Source organism: Dermacentor andersoni, chromosome 1 (genome assembly GCF_023375885.2).
Source record: "Dermacentor andersoni chromosome 1, qqDerAnde1_hic_scaffold, whole genome shotgun sequence".
Lineage (NCBI taxonomy): Eukaryota > Metazoa > Arthropoda > Arachnida > Ixodida > Ixodidae > Dermacentor > Dermacentor andersoni.
Window position 1 is genome coordinate 58065042 of NC_092814.1, and position 20517 is coordinate 58085558.

The 20517-nt window shown below is 48.4% G+C and overlaps 1 protein-coding gene across 1 annotated transcript in view; it reads right to left on the minus strand.

Moving 5' to 3' along the window:
- Positions 1–1785: 1785 nt before the first annotated feature.
- The window catches only part of LOC129380472 (uncharacterized), a 482520-nt gene continuing 463788 nt past the window's right edge, over positions 1786–20517 (minus strand). Inside the window, exons 8-9 of the mRNA XM_055061532.2 lie at positions 2908–3045; positions 1786–2051 (exon numbers count right to left, since the gene is read on the minus strand). Of these exons, the coding sequence (XP_054917507.2) occupies positions 2943–3045 (103 nt within the window). The 3' untranslated portion in view covers positions 1786–2051; positions 2908–2942. The remainder of the gene's footprint in view (positions 2052–2907; positions 3046–20517) is intronic.

Consider the following 20517-nt stretch of genomic DNA (forward strand, 5'->3'; position numbering starts at 1 on the left):
TCCATTTAACTTCAAACCTTACATGGAATGATCACATTGATGAAATAATTTCGAAAGCAAATAAAACACTTGGATTCATCAGGCGAAATTTGTATTTAGCAAATCAGTCAACTAAATTATTAGCTTACACAGCTCTAGTTCGCTCAAAGATTGCATACGCTTCCATAATATGGAATCCAAATCAGACTTAGCTAATAAACACGCTTGAATTTTTACAAAATAAAGCTGCACGTTTCATCACTAAAACCTTCTCTAGAACATCCAGCATCAACGGCTATCAAAGAGTCCTTCCAATTACCCTCTCTAGAAACACGACGACTGTTAGCACTGCTTTCCCACTTCCACAGCTTGTATCATACCTCGTCATCCTTTACGGCATCCCATATCAAACCCCCGCAAAAAATTTTCCCCCGCCTCGACCATCCCTTCAAAGTGCGTACCATATTTGCGCGTACGAATCTCCTTCGACAATAACCGCTCTTTCTTGCTATTTATCACAGGAACAAGCTGCCAAAAGAAATCGCTTCTATACATGATCATGGCTCATTTGTAATTCATTTGAAGCGCAGTTTTACGCATGTTGAGTAAAAACCGAATTTTGTGCCTTTGACGCATTGTAAGTGCATCTACATGCTTTGTACCGAGTGTTTTTTTTTGCCATCGTGTATGCATTTCCTTCCTTTTTTCTTTTTTGTATTTCTTGTTGTATTCAGTGATCTTTACCACGGCGTTTTATATTGCTTTTCCCCCTAATTGTGTTTGAAATATCCTGTCGTTAATTGGACTTCTCCAGACAGCGACTAAAACAGCTGCTCACTTCTAGCCATCCGGATAACAGGGTAGCTACCAACCGAGCCCCAGAACTCCTCCCTGAGAACGGTCCCTCGCGAGGGGACCGTTCCACACTCCTGCGTCTGCGCACGGGTTCCATGTGGACGGCGGCCAGACTTCATGCCAAGGGACGCATCGCCTCGACGGCCTGCAGAAGGTGCGGTGACGTCGAGACTCTCGAGCAACTACTCTGCACCTGTCCTGCATTAGCTGAGGAGCGCGCTCCAGTCTGTGCCCCCTACCGACGGTACGGACTCCCGGCTACCTCAGAAACACACTTGCTCTTCCCGGTCGCTACCACCTTCCAGCACGGGCAAGACTGCTTGAATATGTGTACACAAACGGACTCCTAGACCGCCACTAGACTTCGGCCTCCCATGGGCCTCTGCCTCGCTCGCCGGCCATCGCCCCTGAATGATGCTGACGTATGTTGCCTGACACCTACTCTCCCTTTCCCTCTCTATCCCCTCATCTTTCATCCCCCACCCCCATCCCCAATACGCTGCGCCGTGCTCCCATATGGGCTGCAGAATTAAGCGTACTTTCACTCTCCCAAATCACGAAGAAGAAAGTGCATACCGGCAAGGGGCGCACGGTCGGTGTTTGTCTTCTTTTTTTCGCTGTTCTATTGCTCCGTTTAGTAAAGCACACCTACCCACCCCGAAAAAATGTCCTGGCTTCGTCACTGAACACGTCACTAATTGCCGCCGTCGCGTGGTCGTATTGCGCGCGACATCGCTCGAATGCTAGGTGTGCATTTGCGCGATGTCGCACGTATCGGCGTCGCTAGGTGTAGCGCGACATCGCTAGGTGTGCCTAGTGCGTGCGTAATTGTGCACGTGACAGCGCAGCCAACAAGGAGGAGGTGGCACCACGTCATGAGTGTATAAAATAAAAGCACTTCACCAAAGGGACTGAAATGCTTTCGCATTCCCACACGTAAGTAGTCTTAAGTGTTTCTGCCGAATTCTTTATTGTAACAGAAATGGGGCTTCTTAGCCTGTTTTGGGGGAAGGGAATAAACTGGACCACTGGAACTTGGCCGCGGTCACAGGGCCTTGGCCGCGGACAAGGCTAGAGTCTGAGTACGCGGCCGCTCTCCCTGGAAAAGGCCATGCAAGAGGGACTCTCGAGCACGGGCCGCCAGTTGCGAGCCTCTGGTGGGATGCAGCTCTCGTAGTCCTTGATCGTGGATGCGTCGACATGTTTGGCTCGTACCACTGCGTGCGTCGGATAGTCCCAAATTAGGTGTCAAGTAAAAATGCATCTAGATCCCAACTGCTCCAATTAAGTGCACACAGCCTGCGCCTATACGTATAATGATGTTAAGTTACAAACACAAGAGCCGCATCTGTCGTCGCTCCGTACGCTATAGATTATGGTCAGCGTTTTCATTTTAAACCGGGGAAGAAAAACTAAAAAAAAAATGTACAAATTTTTTTTTCAGGAGTTCCCGAAAGCTGTCTGTGAAAGAAATCGTACCAGAGAGCTAAGACGGCGATCGACTTGCAGCTGGGGGCCTACATGCACTTCTATGCAAGGAGCGTATCTATACCTTTCCCGTCATAATGTTACATATAAACTCTCACTCGATTTGTGGCCAAATATCAAATGCATGCATTCTATTAATTAATACTCGCATCACTGCAAGGCTGCCCTTGCTACAGATATAGACTGCGAGTGGTAAGATAGGCGCAAAAAAAATATTAACCGACAAATGTTAGCGATACTTTATCTATAAAAATATATGCACCGAAAACAATTAGGCCAAATTTCAGGCAAATAAAACTGGTAACGCTGAAACCTATAGCGTTACATGCTAAAGCAACGCGCCCGCTGTCATGGCGCCTGACTGTGCAACGTGCAAGAACATATCGAGGACGTCAAAAGGAAGAAAGCGCAGAAGTCGTGCAGATGACTTGGTGTCAGGGCGGTAAGTTTCAAAATGTGTTCACTGCAGCACCGGAGATGGTGCCCGAGGAACGAACAGACGCACCATGTGTTCAAGTAATACGTATATATATACATATATATATATAATTTGTCGTAACTTAGAATACACTTATAAATACCTACCTCTCCCTGAATGAATGATCGCGTTCAACTTTTGCTCATAGCCGCTTTGGGTGAGGACTCCGGGGCAAACACGTACTGCGCGCCACCATTGCGCCGAGACCGTGAACCGAAGCTTCCTGCAGGGCAGAGGTTGTCATCCTGCGTCAGATGCACATGGAATAAAAGCATGTCTCAAACGTCTGTTGACCACTGCTAATTTCGAGGAGGATGCATACGAGGGTGCGCCATGCGTTGCGGCAGCACCTCGCTGATTGTACCACCGGCCATAGGCGCCGACTTCGGGGGGAGGGGAGCGAGTTCTCCCCTGAATCTTCCCGAAAAAAATAGAACCCCCACCCCCTTCAGTCCAACCATCCATCCCCCGCGTCCCAAGCTATCATTGCCAGGCTTCTGTCGCCCACATCTGAGGTTTAAGTTGTCCCTAACTTTTCACTCAACTCCTTCAATTGACTAAAAGCTTGTTATAGTATTGTTGGTGCGAGCATGCTCCGGGCTCTTTATAAATTCAATTTTTCACTTAGTTTCTGTGAATGCTAATAATAGAGGTAAACGCGCATTAAAGAGGAATTTAGCAAACTAACCTTCATTTCTAATTCTATGGACAGCTCCTATCCATAGAGAATGAATATGTTGCTAAATGTTCACACTGTTATGCAAGCTTTTACAGCGAAGCTGTTAGTGTGACGAGAAGTGCTCGAAAACGTTATATGCGTGTATTAGCGGTGTTCCGGCTGAACGAGATAATTCACGCAGGTTATGTTTACACCAAAGAAACAAAGCAGTTTGAGCTGCGCTTGTAAATTGTCTTTCTACAATAACTACAAAAAAAAAATGAAAGAAAGCTTGAGACGAGACTTGGTAAGCCAGAACATAGGTGGCGACGCTGCCCTGAAGTTCCCGCACCAACTGACACGAGCCATCATGCATTCTGACAGCGTCTGCTCGAAACTAGTTAGGTTTTTATTGGTAAACACGGGCTGCATTGAGTCATCAATTGAGTCAAAAATAGAATTTAGAGAGTTTCGAGAATTTACATTACACCAAAGCTCCGCAAATGAGAGGAAACACCTTGAAAACCGTGACGTTACACTGACGTACCGGTCCTGAGGTTCCGGCATGAAAAAAAAAAAAATATATATATATATATGTATATGTATATATATATTCGCCCTTTAGTTTCTCTGTGTATATTACTATGTATATTTAGGGCCTCTTTATGGCGTACTGATGGGCTAGCTCGTAAATCATGACTTAGTTACTAGCAATGCACTTGAAAAAAAAAAAAAAAGACAGAAGGAGAGGGTTAGCGTGTGCCCTTAGTTTTGCTAATATTTTTGAATCTTTCGTTTACTTGTGTCCCTGTTTTTTTTAATTGCGCAGCTAATAACTAAGTTATATTTAGAGAGAATGTGGGGAATGCTAGCAACGATGCAGAAAAAATTGTTAGGTGTGTTGGGTATTTAAGGGCTAAATGACAACTACTAAACCTTCATTATTTGCGCCTGTGTAGTGACGTTATTAAAACTCCATCAATTGAGCTAGCCCGAAAGAACCAAAGGTGGTAGTAATTCTATATTTGCAGAGAATGTGGGCCATGTTATGGGCGACGTGTACCGAAAGCATCACAAGCGCATTTTAAGAACCGGGCAGGAAGTTTGCCCAATGTTCTGAAAGAACCCACGGCATGTCACAATGTTGACATTCTGAGGGAATGAGGCGCATATTATGCGTGATGCATGATCGCATAGCTTCGAGAGCGCCAGTTAAATACAGCCCTTTCGAAAACTCCTTAAGCAAGTGCCCGAAAACGTTATATGGCCGTTATCAGTATGGTTTCTCAGTGTTCCTACGCGCAACCGAGTTTATATTTGGTGAAAACTGGGGGCTGTTACGTTTCGCCTACGACGCGCGGTATAGCCGGCGCGGGTGCAACGGACGCCGGGGCTTCGTTCAAAGCGGCGGACATTTTGGCCCGTTCAGCGCCGCCGATACGCCTCCCCGCCAAGCGCGCCCAGGCATGTTTCAATGCCACGTGTCTTCAAGTGTGCGTGTGTGTGTGTGTGCATGTTGGTGCCCACGCTTGTCAAAGCGCGGCAGCTGGGGAGAGGAGCTCCCCAAGTGTGAAGCGAGGAGGTCTGACCGGCGCCGGCTCGGCGGATGCGTCACTACACTCGTCTCAACATGTCTCTCAGCCTGTCCGTGCCCCGCATCACGTGCACCTCTGACGAGGCGTTCCTCCTTCCCCTCAACTGCTAGAGTATAAAAGCAGCTGCCCCCGGACGCCAAGAGGGAGGCTCCGATTTCTTCCGTTGAGTTACGTGCTCTCCCGTCTCTCCACTTCGGTCGACCTGACCGCCCACTCTTTTGCGATGCTAGAATAAACAAGTTGTTCTGTTACCAGTCGACTCATGCTTTGCCGGGACCTTCGGATGCTTCCAGTTGTGCCCTAGGCCGCCAGGCCAACGCTACCCTTGGGGCTTGCGACCCAGTTGCAAGAACTCGTGCCAGCGGTCCATTTGCAACAACGGGTGTCAGCGCTGAGATTCCAACAACTGGTGGCAGCGGTGGGATTCCAACAACTGGCTGGTAGCGGTGAGATCGCGACAACGGAGGCCAGCAGCGAAGATATGCGGTTGACTGTATGCTGAGCAGCACAACGACCATCCGGGAGCAGTGCAACGAGCCCTGTGTGATGACTGGTTGCCTGCAGCGGAACGACTGCGCTGAATTCTTGGCTGCGAGGTTTGGTGAGTGCGGGACTTTCTTCTTCTGAGTTTTGCCAGGCTTTTGTTAGTGTCAGAAACAGAGCTGGTAATTCTGGTTGTCGTTGCTGCCGGGTTAGTTTGCGGCAAGACAATAGTAGGCAGTAGAGAAAGCAGCATTCATAGCAGCCATGGATTTGAAGTCGTTGCGCAAACCGAAATTGCTGGAGCTCGCAAGAGAGTTGGGTCTGGATGTCTCAGACAAACTCAGAAAACCAGAACTGCTAAGGGCTATTCTTGAGTTAGAAGCTGAGGATGACGAGCTGTCGGAATGCCTTGAGACCATTGAGGAGAGGGAGACGGCAAAAAGACAGGAGTGCGAACTTAAAGAACAGAAAGAGCGAGAGCAACAAGAGAAAGAAAAAGAGCGCGACCGTCAACACGCTTTGGAAATGAAGCGTCTCGAGATTGAGATGGAACGCGCTCGTAATGCAAGTCAGGCACACGGTGCAGGAGAACGAGTATTGTTCAAAGTGACTGACCTGATGCGGCCGTTTAAGCTTGGAGAGGACATTGGTTTGTTCCTGGTTAACTTTGAGCGAACGTGCGAGAAGCAGGGGTTCTCTCGGGAAACGTGGCCACAGCGCTTGCTCACTTTGTTACCCGGCGAGGCGGCCGACGTAGTCGCTCGCTTGAAGAGAGAGGAGGCAGAGGATTTCGACAAAGTGAAATCGAGTCTGCTAAAAAAGTACAGGCTGTCAGCGGAGGCGTTCCGTCGGAAGTTTCGGGAAAATGAGAAAGGCAGAAGTGAGTCATATACAGAGTTTGCCTACAGGCTTATGTCAAACATGCAGGAGTGGCTCAAAGAAGAGAAAGCGTTTGGTGACCACGAGAAAGTTCTGCAGTGTTTCGGGCTGGAACAGTTTTATAGTCGGTTACCTGAGAACGTGCGGTACTGGGTCTTGGATAGGCCAGACGTTAGTACGGTGGCTAGAGCCGCTGAGCTAGCCGAGGAGTTTGTGACGCGTCGGGCTCGCGGAGCTAAGGACGGTCAAAAGGGTGAATTTGGCTCCAAGTTTGAGAGGCCGAAGTTCACGCCCATGAGAGCAAAGGGGGACACACGTAGTTCGGATGCGAGTGAAAGCAGTCCGACCGAACGTAAGGAAACGGCGGCAACCGAAGCCGAACGCAGAAAGCGGTTCGAGACGAGGCAAGCGCGCGTGTGTTATACGTGCCAGAAGCCGGGTCACTTTTCGGCGCAGTGTCCAGAAACAAAAACAAAAGTCGTGTTTTTGTCATTATGCAGCACTGACGAGAACATGAAGCTTCTCGAGCCTTACATGCGAGACCTCCTCGTGAACGGGAAAGAGTGCCGAGTGCTTCGCGATTCCGCAGCTACAATGGATGTAGTTCACCCCTCTTACGTAGAAACCGATATGTTCACGGGCGAGTGCGCATGGATCAAGCAAGCCGTGGAAGCTCATAGCGTGTCTGCCCGTAGCAAAAGTGCTTATTGAAGGACCTTTCGGAGCACTTGAGACGGAGGCGGCAGTGTCATCTATGCTGCCCCCCCAGTACCCGTACCTATTTTCGAACAGGTCCGATCACCTCCTGCGCGAGAAGGGGCTTTTGTTTGGTGAGGCTAGCGTTCAGGCCTTAACCAGATCGAAGGTTCGGGAGCTCGCTGCAAAGGCGGTAGTTGCGGGGCCGACGTTGTCGAACAATGACAAAGGGTCAGAGGCGCAGCAAGCTGATATTCAGAGCACGCCCGAACTGAATAAAATTGAGCCTGTAGCGTTAAAGGCACCAGATACTGGAGAGGAAATGCCCGACACGGGAAAGTTAGAAGAGCTATCTGCAGATTTGCTCATCGTGCCTACGTCAGACGGACTTAATAGGTTGCTAAAAGTCAGCCGGGCGGCTTTGATAGCCGAGCAAAAGAAGGATGGCAGCCTAGAAAACATACGCTGCATTGTCAAGGAAGGTATCGCCAAGAAAAATGCTCGCTTTGTGGAAAGAGGTGGGGTCCTGTACCGGAAGTATCTAGACCGCAGGGGAGTTGAGTTCGATCAGCTGATCGTGCCTCAGTGCTACCGTCAGGATCTGTTGCGCTTGTCGCATGGGGGTTCGTGGTCCGGACACCTAGGAGTTAAGAAAACTAAGGACCGTCTCTTGCAAGAGTACTATTGGCCAGGGTGTTTTCGGGACGCAGACCACTTTGTGAGGACATGTGACACCTGTCAGCGGGTGGGCAAACCAGGGGACAAATCGAGGGCGCCGTTGAAGTTGGTACCTATCATTACGGAGCCTTTTAGACGGCTCGTTATTGATACAGTGGGACCTCTGCCGGTAACAGCCACGGGGTACAGACACATTTTAACTGTGATCTGCCCAGCGACAAAGTTCCCTGAAGCAGTGCCGCTTAAAGAACTCAGCTCAGTTGAGATAGTCAATGCACTACTGTCCATATTTGCGCGAGTTGGTTTTCCTGCGGAAATCCAGTCAGATCAGGGCACGGTGTTTACGAGCGCTTTGACGACAGTCTTTCTCGAAAGGTGCGGGGTAAAGCTGTTACACAGCTCAGTGTACCACCCACAGTCGAATTCCGTTGAAAAGCTCCACTCCGTCATGAAGCGCGTGTTGAGAGCATTGTGTTTTGAACAACAAACTGACTGGGAGCTGTGTCTGCCTGGGGTGATGTTTGCATTAAGGACCGCGCCGCATGCGGCTACGGGGTTTTCGCCAGCTGAGCTGGTGTACGGTCGCTCGCTGCGATCTCCGCTTCGCATGCTTCGAGAATCATGGGAAGGCAGGGGCGACGACCCAGTCGTGGTAGAGTACGTGCTTAAGCTCCTCGAACGCTTAAGAAGGGCACAGGAGTTGTCAGGTGAAGCAATGGCAAAGGCCCAGCAGAGGGCCAAGGTTTATTATGATCGGACAGCCAGGGCCCGTCGTTTTGAGGTGGGCGATGAGGTCATGATGTTGCGCACGTCGCTAAAGAACAAACTCGACGTGCAGTGGGAGGGCCCAGCACGGATTGTTCAAAAACTGTCGGACGTTAACTACGTGGTGAGTCTGCCAGGAAAGCGGAAAGCACAGAAAGTTTACCACTGTAATCTGCTCAAACCCTATAAACAACGGGAAGCAGTGGTGTGCATGATGGTAAACGTTCCCGAAGAGCTTCCGGTCGAGCTTCCGGGACTAGGCTCAGTGACGAACCGGAAAGACACCGATCAAGTCATTAGTGACTTAACCCCTTCACCGTTTTTTTATATCAACGAATTTCTCCACAAAACTGCTTATTTTTTTTATTCCTGATTTCGATTATTATTGCAATAAAAAGCATGTATTCGATCTTAAAAAAATATTTAAAGCAAACACGAAGTCAAAGTAGCATATTCAAGTTTATTGTTTCTCAGAAAAAAGAAAAGGAACTTTCTGCTGGTAATGAACAATAAAAATTAAAGAATGACCACAGCCACCGATTTCTGAACTCTTTCACTGAGTTGTGGTGACAAAAAGTTGATTGCTTCACCGAGGAAGCATTGGGACGGTGTGGTAAATCTCAAAACAAGGGATCACGCATAGCGGTTTGTTGCAGCTCTTGCACCAAAACCGGTTGCCACTCATCACCTCTCCGAAAATAGGTGTGAATAAGAGCTTGTTCCTGGACCAATACCAATCCTGTCGTGGCTTCTGCACAATTCCTTGCAACAGCAAGAGACCAAGAAACACCCACATCTCCTCCTCAGTCACCGGCACCCATTTTTTGACGCGGCTATGCTCACACGGACCGCAGCCCTTCACCTTCTCAGCAGCATTGCGGTTAGTTTCTTCGACCACCATTGAAATGAGTTCATCATCGAGGAAACGCTGAATATATTCAAGCAAGTCACCAGGCGAGCTTATAGTGAACGTCTTACCGGGAACTGCCAGAAAAGGAAACCGAGGAGGTCGTGTAGGAATGTTCGTGACGTCGATCTTCATCCACTGACGCGCGCTCGCATAGTTCGCTTCCGAGCAATCATCTTCTTCATCAGAAGAGCTGCTGAGTACAACATCATCACTGTCATCCTCGCTCCCTGAAACAATGTACACATCAGTGTCTGAATCACCATCGTCTGACGAAGATGACGACGAAGAAAAGCGCCGTTTCCGAGAAGACGGGCCAGCAATACACGTGTCGCCTCCACTGGATGCCATTTTAAAACCAAGGTTGCCCTACGAAAAAAAAAGTTTACGCGGTTGAAGAAAAAGAAATTAAGCGGTCAGTGCTGCCATCTGTCGAGTAAAAATGCAAGCTACGCCACAAACGTGCGCCGCTCGTCCGAAACGCTGGAGGGAAGAACGTATTCAGCGCGGACGAGCTACACTCGTCCAAAACGGTTTGGGGACGGCCTGGCAAGGACGAGCACAGCTCGTCCAAAACGGTTAAGGGGTTAATCAGTAAAGCATCGCTGCAGTGGCGTAGCTAGGTCGTTTGGCACCCGGGGCCCATAGGTCTTCTGTCACCCCCCCCCCCCCCCCCGGGTGTAGCCGGCGGAAAGAGCTAGGGGTGTCTTCAGACGTTTATGACACCCCCCCCCCCCCCCCCCCGCTGGCCCCTTGCACCCGGGGCCCACGGCCCCCCGGCCCTCCCTGTTGCTACGCCACTGCATCGCTGTCGCCTGAGCAGAAAACCGAACTACACCAGCTCTTACAAGAGTTTCAAGGTCTGTTCTCTGAGAGGCCTGGTAGGACTTCTGTCCTTACTCATGACATAGAACTTACCTCCCCAGAGCCAGTACGATCCAAGGCGTACCGGGTGTCACCCCGCCAGAGCGATATTATGGAGGCTGAGGTAAAGAAAATGCTACAGCTCGGAGTTATTGAGGCGGGTGAGAGTGATTATACCTCCCCTTTGATTTTAGTTGAGGTACCGGGCAAGGAACCTCGTCCTTGCGTCGACTACCGCAGGCTTAAGAGGAAGCTTTAGCTCGGGCCCAACTCCGACGCGGCCTATTCAAATACATGTAAAACGCAAAAACGTTTTTATGAGATAACCCCTGGACCGATTTTGATGAAGTTTGTTGCATTTGAAAGAGAAAGTCAAATTCTAGTGACTGTTGGAAGCGGAATTTCGATTTAGGGCTTGAATTTTCTTAAATCGATTTTCAAATATTTGACCGTTTGAAAAAAATGGAAGCACGAAGTTTACAAATTCATAGCTCTGCATCAAGAACTGATATCGCGGTTCTGTAAACGGCATCCATTAGATCATTCAAAGCGGACAAATTCAGTATGTCATTTTACATCTTACGTGAATTTGTTACGTCGCTTACAACGGTTTTGCAAAAGTTGTATTTCCCTATGATTAAATATTTTGTATATTCATGTGTAACACATCAATTTTGTCCGCTTTAGATGTGCTATTAGATGCAATTCACAGAATTATATTATTATGTTTAGTGGTTGAGTTACAGAGTTGTAAACTTGATAGTTTCGTTTTTCGAAAATTTTCAACTTTTGGCAATTTTTAATAAAAAATTCACGACCTAACTCAAAATTTCGAAACCAACAGTCACTAGATCTTAAGTTTGTCTTTTAAATGCAACAAACCTCGTCAAATTTGGTGCAGTGGTTGCCGAGAAAAACGAATTCTCCTTTTACATGTATTTAGATAGGAGCACTCGAGCTAAAGCTTCCTCTTAATTCCATCACTAAGGATCAAATTTATCCGATCCCTAACATCGAGGAGCGCATTGAGAAAATGAGTAGCGCTCAGTTTATTTCCACCCTAGATCTTGTCAGGGGTTATTGGCAGGTTCCACTTACAGAAGAGGCTAGTAGGTATGCGGTGTTCATTTCACCAATGGGAACGTTCCGTCTTAAAGTTTTGAGTTTTGGTTTGAAGAACGCGCCATACTGCTTTTCAAGCCTCATGGATAAAGTGTTGCGGGGACAGCAAGAATTCGCTTTACCGTATCTATAGACGACGTAGCGATATTCTCCGCATCCTGGCCTGAGCATATGGCCCACTTGCGGGCAGTGCTAACCCGCCTGCGCGATACGGGCTTGACAGTCAAGGCTCCCAAGTGCCAGTTAGCACAGGCCGAGGTTGTCTACCTCGGTCACGTGATTGGACGGGGTCGTCGCCGCCCCTCTGAAATAAAGGTGGCCGCTGTGCGAGACTTCCCGCAACCGCGCACGAAGACCGATATTCGGTCGTTCTTAGGTGTCGCCGGCTACTATCAGAGGTACATCCCCAGGTACTCTGATATCGCGGCTCCCCTGACGGATGCTCTAAGAAAAACAGAGCCCCAAACAGCCGTCTGGGACGAGACAAAGGAAAGAGCTTTTAGCGCCCTAAAGAGCGCCCTAACAAGCCAGCCTGTGCTACGATCGCCAGACTACACAAAAGGGTTCGTTGTTCAGTGCGATGCTAGTGAGCGAGGCATGGGCGTTGTACTGTGCCAACGGGAAAATGGAGAAGTGGAACACCCCGTCCTGTATGCTAGTCGTAAGCTGACCAGTCGTGAGCAGGCGTACAGCGCCACCGAGAAAGAGTGTGCGTGTCTCGTGTGGGCCGTTCAAAAATTGTCATGCTACCTAGCCGGCTCGAGGTTTATCATTGAGACGGATCACTGCCCTCTCCAATGGCTGCAGACCATCTCTCCCAAAAATGGCCGCCTCCTGCGCTGGAGCCTCGCTTTGCAACAATATTCCTTTGAGGTGCGTTACAAAAAGGGGAGTCTCAATGGTAACGCCGATGGCTTAAGTCGAAGCCCCTAACGTAGGAATCAGCCTCAGAGTTGTTTTGTTACTGATGTTTTTCTTCCTGAGGCAGGATTTTTAACATATTGCTTTTGTTTAGTGTTTCAAAGTGATGACGTGCTTTCTAGTGCAATTTTCCAATTTGTGGACGCGTTCTGAGTGCTGCTAGACTACTGTAAGGAACTAGGCAGTGGTATAAAAGGGGAAAGAGCCTGGCAGGACTTGGTGAGGGTTGTTTCGTGCTTGCTGACTCTCCCGAAGTCACTTTGCAGTGTCCTGTGTGAACCTGAACGAGAGAACGAGGCCTTCTCTGTGCGCTGCGCTCAAGAAACGCCGAAGGACGCCCGACTTCGGTTATGAGCATCATCGAGCGACATCCCTCCGGACAGCGGATGCAGTCCCCTGACCATCGGGATCTCCTTCCCCCGGCGGGGCGGTCTGTTACGTTTCGCCTACGACGCGCGGTATAGCCGGCGCGGATGCAACGGACGCCGGGGCTTCGTTCAAAGCGGCGGACATTTTGGCCCGTTCAGCGCCGCCGATACGCCTCCCCGCCAAGCGCGCCCAGGCATGTTTCAATGCCACGTGTCTTCAAGTGTGCGTGTGTGTGTGTGTGCATGTTGGTGCCCACGCTTGTCAAAGCGCGGCAGCTGGGGAGAGGAGCTCCCCAAGTGTGAAGCGAGGAGGTCTGACCGGCGCCGGCTCGGCGGATGCGTCACTACACTCGTCTCAACATGTCTCTCAGCCTGTCCGTGCCCCGCATCACGTGCACCTCTGACGAGGCGTTCCTCCTTCCCCTCAACTGCTAGAGTATAAAAGCAGCTGCCCCCGGACGCCAAGAGGGAGGCTCCGATTTCTTCCGTTGAGTTACGTGCTCTCCCGTCTCTCCACTTCGGTCGACCTGACCGCCCACTCTTTTGCGATGCTAGAATAAACAAGTTGTTCTGTTACCAGTCGACTCATGCTTTGCCGGGACCTTCGGATGCTTCCAGTTGTGCCCCAGGCCGCCAGGCCAACGCTACCCTTGGGGCTTGCGACCCAGTTGCAACAACTCGTGCCAGCGGTCCATTTGCAACAACGGGTGTCAGCGCTGAGATCGCAACAGGGGGTAATTAAGTATTGTGTGTGGCGAAACGTTAGCGTTTCTGGCATACTTATGAGCTGTGGAAGTAAATACTCTACTCTCAGTTTCTCCCATATATGTATGTGTTAATATACAAGGTTCGTAGTCGATTTCCCGATGTCTTCTGTAAGAGTTGGGGTCGGGCATGTCAAAAGGGGTAGCTGGCCCATGCCGTCGTCCCACTCATCCACGCTAAGGACGTTGTTAGAGGGAGGAACATGTTCTCATCGAGAACGAGGAGTACTGGGCTTATTTACAATATCTACATGAAGAGTGGAGAACGTTCTCTCATCAGTCCAGCATGACTGAATTGAAGCATCCTGAGGAGCCGAAAAAGTTCGCTTAAACCCCCTCTGTCCTCCCCAGATCCCTAGGCCAGGGAAAACTGCCGCCCCCCTCCGTACAGTCGGAGCGTTCAAAATCGCGAAGGACCCGCGTTAAGGGTGAGGGTTCACACAACCACTCCCGCACATTGTTCAGTGAGAACACACAAAGGAGGGGAGCTCTGTAGACGGGGACTGCCACGCTTGACTCAAGCTGGCGCGTCTTGGTTCCTGGGATGACCTCGCAGTTAGCTGGAGCGTCTGTCAAACGACCGCGGCAGTTACCGAAGTCCGTGAGGAAACGCTTTAGCACACCCTTTTCCTGGAGCTTCTTGCTCCCCTTGGTCCATGAAGGCGACAGTGAACCAACAAACAATACTCGGTCCGCCAAACGTGTCTCACCTTGCTGGTGCCGCAAGTCTGTCCGATGGGGTCGCATTGTTAGCTTCACGAAGTGATTCGTCGCAGTGGGGCAGGAGAACCTAGAAATGGTCGCTACTCCCCTGGCCGATCGTAACATTTCAATAACTTAAACGAGGTATACCTAGTTTATATTTTGTGAAAGTAAGGAGAATGTTACGGGTAATGTGTAGGCAAAGTACAAAGTATGTGGGTTAATTACAGCCTTTAGAGTAAATTACCTATCCAAGTGCCCCGAAAGGTTATGGGTGCTTTACAAATGGCCCAGAGTTCAGCCCAATTTACCAAGAGAATTGTAATTGCCACCAAGATCATATTTGGTGAAAGTGGGGGAAACGTTATGACAAATGATCGTGCTGAAACGTTTGTTATGAAGTTATAGTCATTATAAAAATCGCTTCAGCAGGTTCTTAAAACGTGGTGTAGGCCTTTATTCGCTGTTTCCCAGTGTCTTAGGATAACTGTGCCTGACATCAAGTTTTCTCTTATCATGCTTTCGCCATACCCTCCTCCTCCGCATTCCCCCTCATGGTTCCGCTGCACCCTCCTCCTCCGCGTGTTTAGTATTTGGTGAAAATAAGGGGTGGGGGAGGACGTGTAGGCAAAGCTCAGAGTGTGTGGGTCGATCAATTGCGGCTTTTCGAGTAATTTGTGTATGCAAGTGCTGCGGAACGTTATAAATGTGTTTTACGAACGACGCAAAAATTAGCATGCCGTTCTGTAACTATACTACCTATTGACAAAATTTGTTAAAAAATAAAGACGATTGGGGGGATACTGCAGCCAACGTGCATGCGTAGTTACATGTGTGTTCATCAATTGCAGACTTTGTAATAACAGCCGATGTAATTCATCGAGTGCTGGAATGCGTTACGTGGTTGTTAACTGCTGTTTCCCAATGTCGCGAGGAGAGACTACGTCACACCGTGTTCATACTTGGTTAAATTTGAGTCGTGTTATGTGCAATGTGTGGCAAAACGTTAACGTTTCTGGAATAATTAGGACCTTTTCAAATAATTACTGAACCGTCCTTTCTCTCTATTATCACGCGTTATGTGAGACGCCTTGATGAACTAAACGAGTCGCCTTTTTTATATTTAGTGGATACAGGGGAATGTTATGGGTATTATGCGTAGGCAAAGTTCATTGACATTCAATTACACCGTAGAATTTAGCCCGCTGTCCTGGGAAAACTACAAGCCACCGAAATAAAATTCGATCGGGAGGGTGGGGGGGGGGGGGGGGGGCATTAATGGCTTAAGTGCATACGAAGTAAAAAGTGCGTGGGTGAAGTACAGCCTTGGCTAAAACTTCCTCAAGCAAAAGTAAGAACAGATGGGCAAGTTGTTGGCGCAACATGATGAAACAGCTCTAAGGATGAACGCAAAGAAACAAATGCACTTGAGTGCTCGAAAGCGTTACATGCGAGCAGTGCAAACTGGTTAGATATGCGGGCAACATTTTTGTTTGTGACCTAATTACAAGCAACTGAAATTTGTAATGCAGGTGCTCGAAAGAAACAGATCCGCTAGAAAATGGGTTTTTATTCTACAAGGCCGGCAGGAGTCTGTTGTCTGTTTTTGACTACAGAAAAACACGCATACTTCAGTGATTCTACGGTACGAAATAGGCGTGAATGATATTGTTTAACAATATTGCTTCTTTTTCGAGTAGGCAACGCTAACGGCTCACAAAGTAAAAACTGTTTAATTATTTGCATTTATCAGTGATGAAAGCATCGCCACCCATATGCAGAGGTATACGCGAGTTATGCGAGTGCTGCTTGTTTTATGCTATTCGTGGATATTACATGAGCAAAGAATTCCATTTATCACGCGCTTAATTAAGTCAAATTTACTAACTAAGCTTGTAAGCAACCATTGTGGGGGCACGTTGTAAGAAAAATTGAAGCCATTTATATAGTACGCAAAAGCATACCCATTCGCCCGCAATCACGTGCCTTGCACCACTTTCGAGAATTACACCCTCAGAAAAGCAGCGTATTGAATTCGTGTTCAACTTAACACATATATCACGGGAATTCTTCGGTTTATGAAGGAGACGGACTTGGACCAGCGGCTGTGACAGTGATGTCACTTACCGCGCAAGAGTGACGCTTGCGCGCAAGAGTGACGCTCAAAAGAACGATGTGTGTGCCGTGTTATGTGCTCCCTCTATCTCTTCTCCCAATCTTTCATCCCCTCCATCCCGCTCCCATGTGTAGGGTAGCAAACCGGTTAAGTTAAACTGGTTAGCCTCCCTGCCTTTCCTTCTCCACTTTTTCCTTCCTTCCTAACACATATATCATAACTGCATTTCTCAATAGTCCAACTAAGTATTTACTAATACAGCTACAGCACACCTAAAGTTGTGGCAGTGACAAACAAAAAAGCTAGTTGCTTTGTAAACGCCATCAGCTCCGCAGCGCTGTTAAGAATGGCGAGCTGCAAGGAAAAATTGCCACCCAATTACGACTGGGGGACAAGGCGCGCATCCCCCACTCTCCGTCGCTGCAGCTAGACTGCGTTCGAAGAAGCGGGCTTTGTGCTGAAAACCACCTCCATCCACGAGCCCCATCTCCGTTGTGACGAAACGGGTTCGACGGACGAACTATTGTGCCCGAGGTCCCCAGCGCGAACCTGATTTTGCTACGCATGAGCAAGCCGCGGCGGGACAACGAGCTACCCAGAATGCCTCCGAGCTTCCCGGAACGACTTCCCTCTGTCGTCGGCTCCTGTCCTTCGCACCTGTGTGTTTGCGTGTGTGTGTGCGTCACCTTGTCGCGGGAGGCGGCTAGTTTTGCGATGACGAAACGAACATTCGCTGCCTTGTATCGCCGAAGGACCGAGCGTTTAAAAACGGCTGTTGGGCGGAGGCTCGACACTTCTCTCGTGCAGTCAGGTTGGACTGACACACTTTCTCTTGAGCAGTCATGTTGGACTGACACTCTTTTTCTTAAGCAGTCATGTTAGACTGATTTAATTTCTGTAAATAAACCCATTTTCCTCGTTCTCGATGAGAAGCAGTTCTTCCCTTCATCAACGTCCTCAGCGTGTTTAAGTTGGACGACGGCATGGGCCAGCTACCTTCGAATTCATGCCGGACTCCAATCTTGGCAACGGATCTCGAGCGATGGGATTGAGCCCCCAATCCTGACAGCGTGTACTTCATTCCACAGCCTATCAAACAATTACGCAATTTAAGACATAGCGTTTTATGAATTCGTATGTATTGCATCGAAATCGACACAACCGATTAAAATCGCTATTAAGTGAGTGATGAAAGGCTCGCAATAAAAGAAAAATATACATAAATAAATGGAATGTTTTTCTAGATAAGAGGGCGCACGTACAAAAATTCTGACAATATTGGGGGCGAGCTCCACCACTGGAAAATCTGGCGCCGCCGTCGGCATGACGTGTAATGAGGGATCACATGGTCACAGTGGCCGCATCGGCTGCTTCGGAAGCACCGAAGCGAGCCGAAAACGACAGTTTAAAGTCGCACCTGCGCCGTGGTTCTGATTAAGTGGGGAGGTTTTCCCGCTTCGGGTGTCTGCTTGATAACACTCGAAAGCCCTACAATAGGTAGTGGCTGCCTTTGAAGGCGTCCAACATGGTAGGCTATTGCTCGGTGCTGCAGTGCCGGTCGTACACAACGCGTAGCCCGGTGTCAGCCTTATCACACGTAGTCCCAGGACAAGAAGCTCCATGAAGCTCGGATCGCGAAACTTAGAACCGGCAAGCCGCCATCGGCTACAAGTCGGGTGTGCAGCGAGCACTTCCGCGAGGAAGATTTTTGATATGGCGTCTCGGGGCTGCGATGTTCGTTGAGTAGCACAAAGCGCGCACTGAGACGCTCGCCCGCGCGCGCTCTCCGGCTAATGTAATGAAGCTTTGGTCTATGAACTTTTTGATGCTAGATACTGTCAAGTTAGATACTGTCAAGTAGATACTGTCATGCTAGATGCTAGATACTGTCAAGAAGCCGATCAATGAGTTAGCGGTAAGAGGAAAAATAGAGGAATTCCAGATCAAGCTACAGAACAGGTATTCGGCTTTAACTCAGGAAGAGGACCTTAGTGTTGAAGCAATGAACGACAACCTTGTGGGCATCATTAAGAAGTGTGCAATGGAAGTCGGTGGTAACTCGATTAGGCAGGATACCAGTAAACTATCGCAGACGACGAAAGATCTGATCAAGAAACGCCAATGTATGAAAGCCTCTAACCCTACAGCTAGAATAGAACTGGCAGAACTTTCGAAGTTAATCAACAAGCGTAAGACAGCTGACATAAGGAAGTATAATATGGATAGAATTGAACATGCTCTCAGGAACGGCGGAAGCCTAAAAACAGTGAAGAAGAAACTAGGTATTGGCAGGAATCAGATGTATGCGTTAAGAGACAAAGCCGGCAATATCATTACTAATATGGATGAGATAGTTCAAGTGGCTGAGGAGTTCTATAGAAATTTATACAGTACCAGTGGCACCCACGACGATAATGGAAGAGAAAATAGTCTAGAGGAATTCGAAGTCCCAAAGGTAACGCCGGAAGAAGTAAAGAAAGCCTTGGGAGAAATGCAAAGGGGGAAGGCAGCTGGGGAGGATCAGGTAACAGCAGATTTGTTGAAGGATGGTGGGCAGATTGTTCTAGAGAAACTGGCCACCCTGTATACGCAATGCCTCATGACGTCGAGCGTACCGGAATCTTGGAAGAACGCTAACATAATCCTAATCCATAAGAAAGGGGACGCCAAAGACTTGAAAAATTATAGACCGATCAGCTTACTGTCCGTTGCCTACAAAATATTTACTAAGGTAATCGCAAATAGAATCAGGAACACCTTAGACTTCTGTCAAGCAAAGGACCAGGCAGGATTCCGTAAAGGCTACTCAACAATAGATCATATTCACACTATCAATCAGGTGATAGAGAAATGTGCGGAATATAACCAACCCTTATATATAGCTTTCATTGATTATGAGAAAGCGTTTGATTCTGTCGAAACCTCAGCAGTCATGGAGGCATTAAGGAATCAGGGTGTAGACGAGCCGTATGTAAAAATACTGAAAAATATCTATAGCGGCTCCACAGCCACCGTAGTCCTCCATAAAGAAAGCAACAAAATCCCAATAAAGAAAGGCGTCAGGCAGGGAGATACGATCTCTCCAATGCTATTCACAGCGTGTTTACAGGAGGTATTCAGAGACCTGGATTGGGAAGAATTGGGGATAAAAATTAATGGAGAATACCTTAGTAACTTGCGATTCGCTGATGATATTGCCTTGCTTAGTAACTCAGGGGACCAATTGCAATGCATGCTCACTGACCTGGAGAGGCAAAGCAGAAGAGTGGGTCTAAAAATTAATCTGCAGAAAACTAAAGTAATGTTTAACAGTCTCGGAAGAGAACAGCAATTTACAATAGGCAGCGAGGCACTGGAAGTCGTAAGGGAATACATCTACTTAGGGCAGGTAGTGACGGCGGATCCGGATCATGAGACGGAAATAACCAGAAGAATAAGAATGGGCTGGGGTGCGTTTGGCAGGCATTCTCAGATCATGAACAGCAGGTTGCCATTATCCCTCAAGAGAAAAGTGTATAATAGCTGTGTCTTACCAGTACTCACCTACGGGGCAGAAACCTGGAGGCTTACGAAAAGGGTTCTACTCAAATTGAGGACGACGCAACGAGCTATGGAAAGAAGAATGATAGGTGTAACGTTAAGGGATAAGAAAAGAGCAGATTGGGTGAGGGAACAAACGCGAGTTAATGACATCTTAGTTGAAATCAAGAAAAAGAAATGGGCATGGGCAGGACATGTAATGAGGAGGGAAGATAACCGATGGTCATTAAGGGTTACGGACTGGATCCCAAGGGAAGGGAAGCGTAGCAGGGGGCGGCAGAAAGTTAGGTGGGCGGATGAGATTAAGAAGTTTGCAGGGACGGCATGGCCGCAATTAGTACATGACCGGGGTTGTTGGAGAAGTATGGGAGAGGCCTTTGCCCTGCAGTGGGCGTAACCAGGCTGATGATGATGATGATGATGATGACTGTCAAGTTCACTGGAATGGAAAGGGAACGGTAAGAAGTACATTAAAAAAGCATGGTATATGCTCATGTTTGTGTTAGCACCATGAAATGTACTGGATAGCCACTGAGCAACTACGGCGGGGGAAAGCGCTTTTTAGCGGTGTTTTTACCAATTTCTGAAGACAGTTTAAATAGCAATCTTACAAGAACGATGTAAACGCGAAACACAATTTCGATACAATTAAAGGCAGC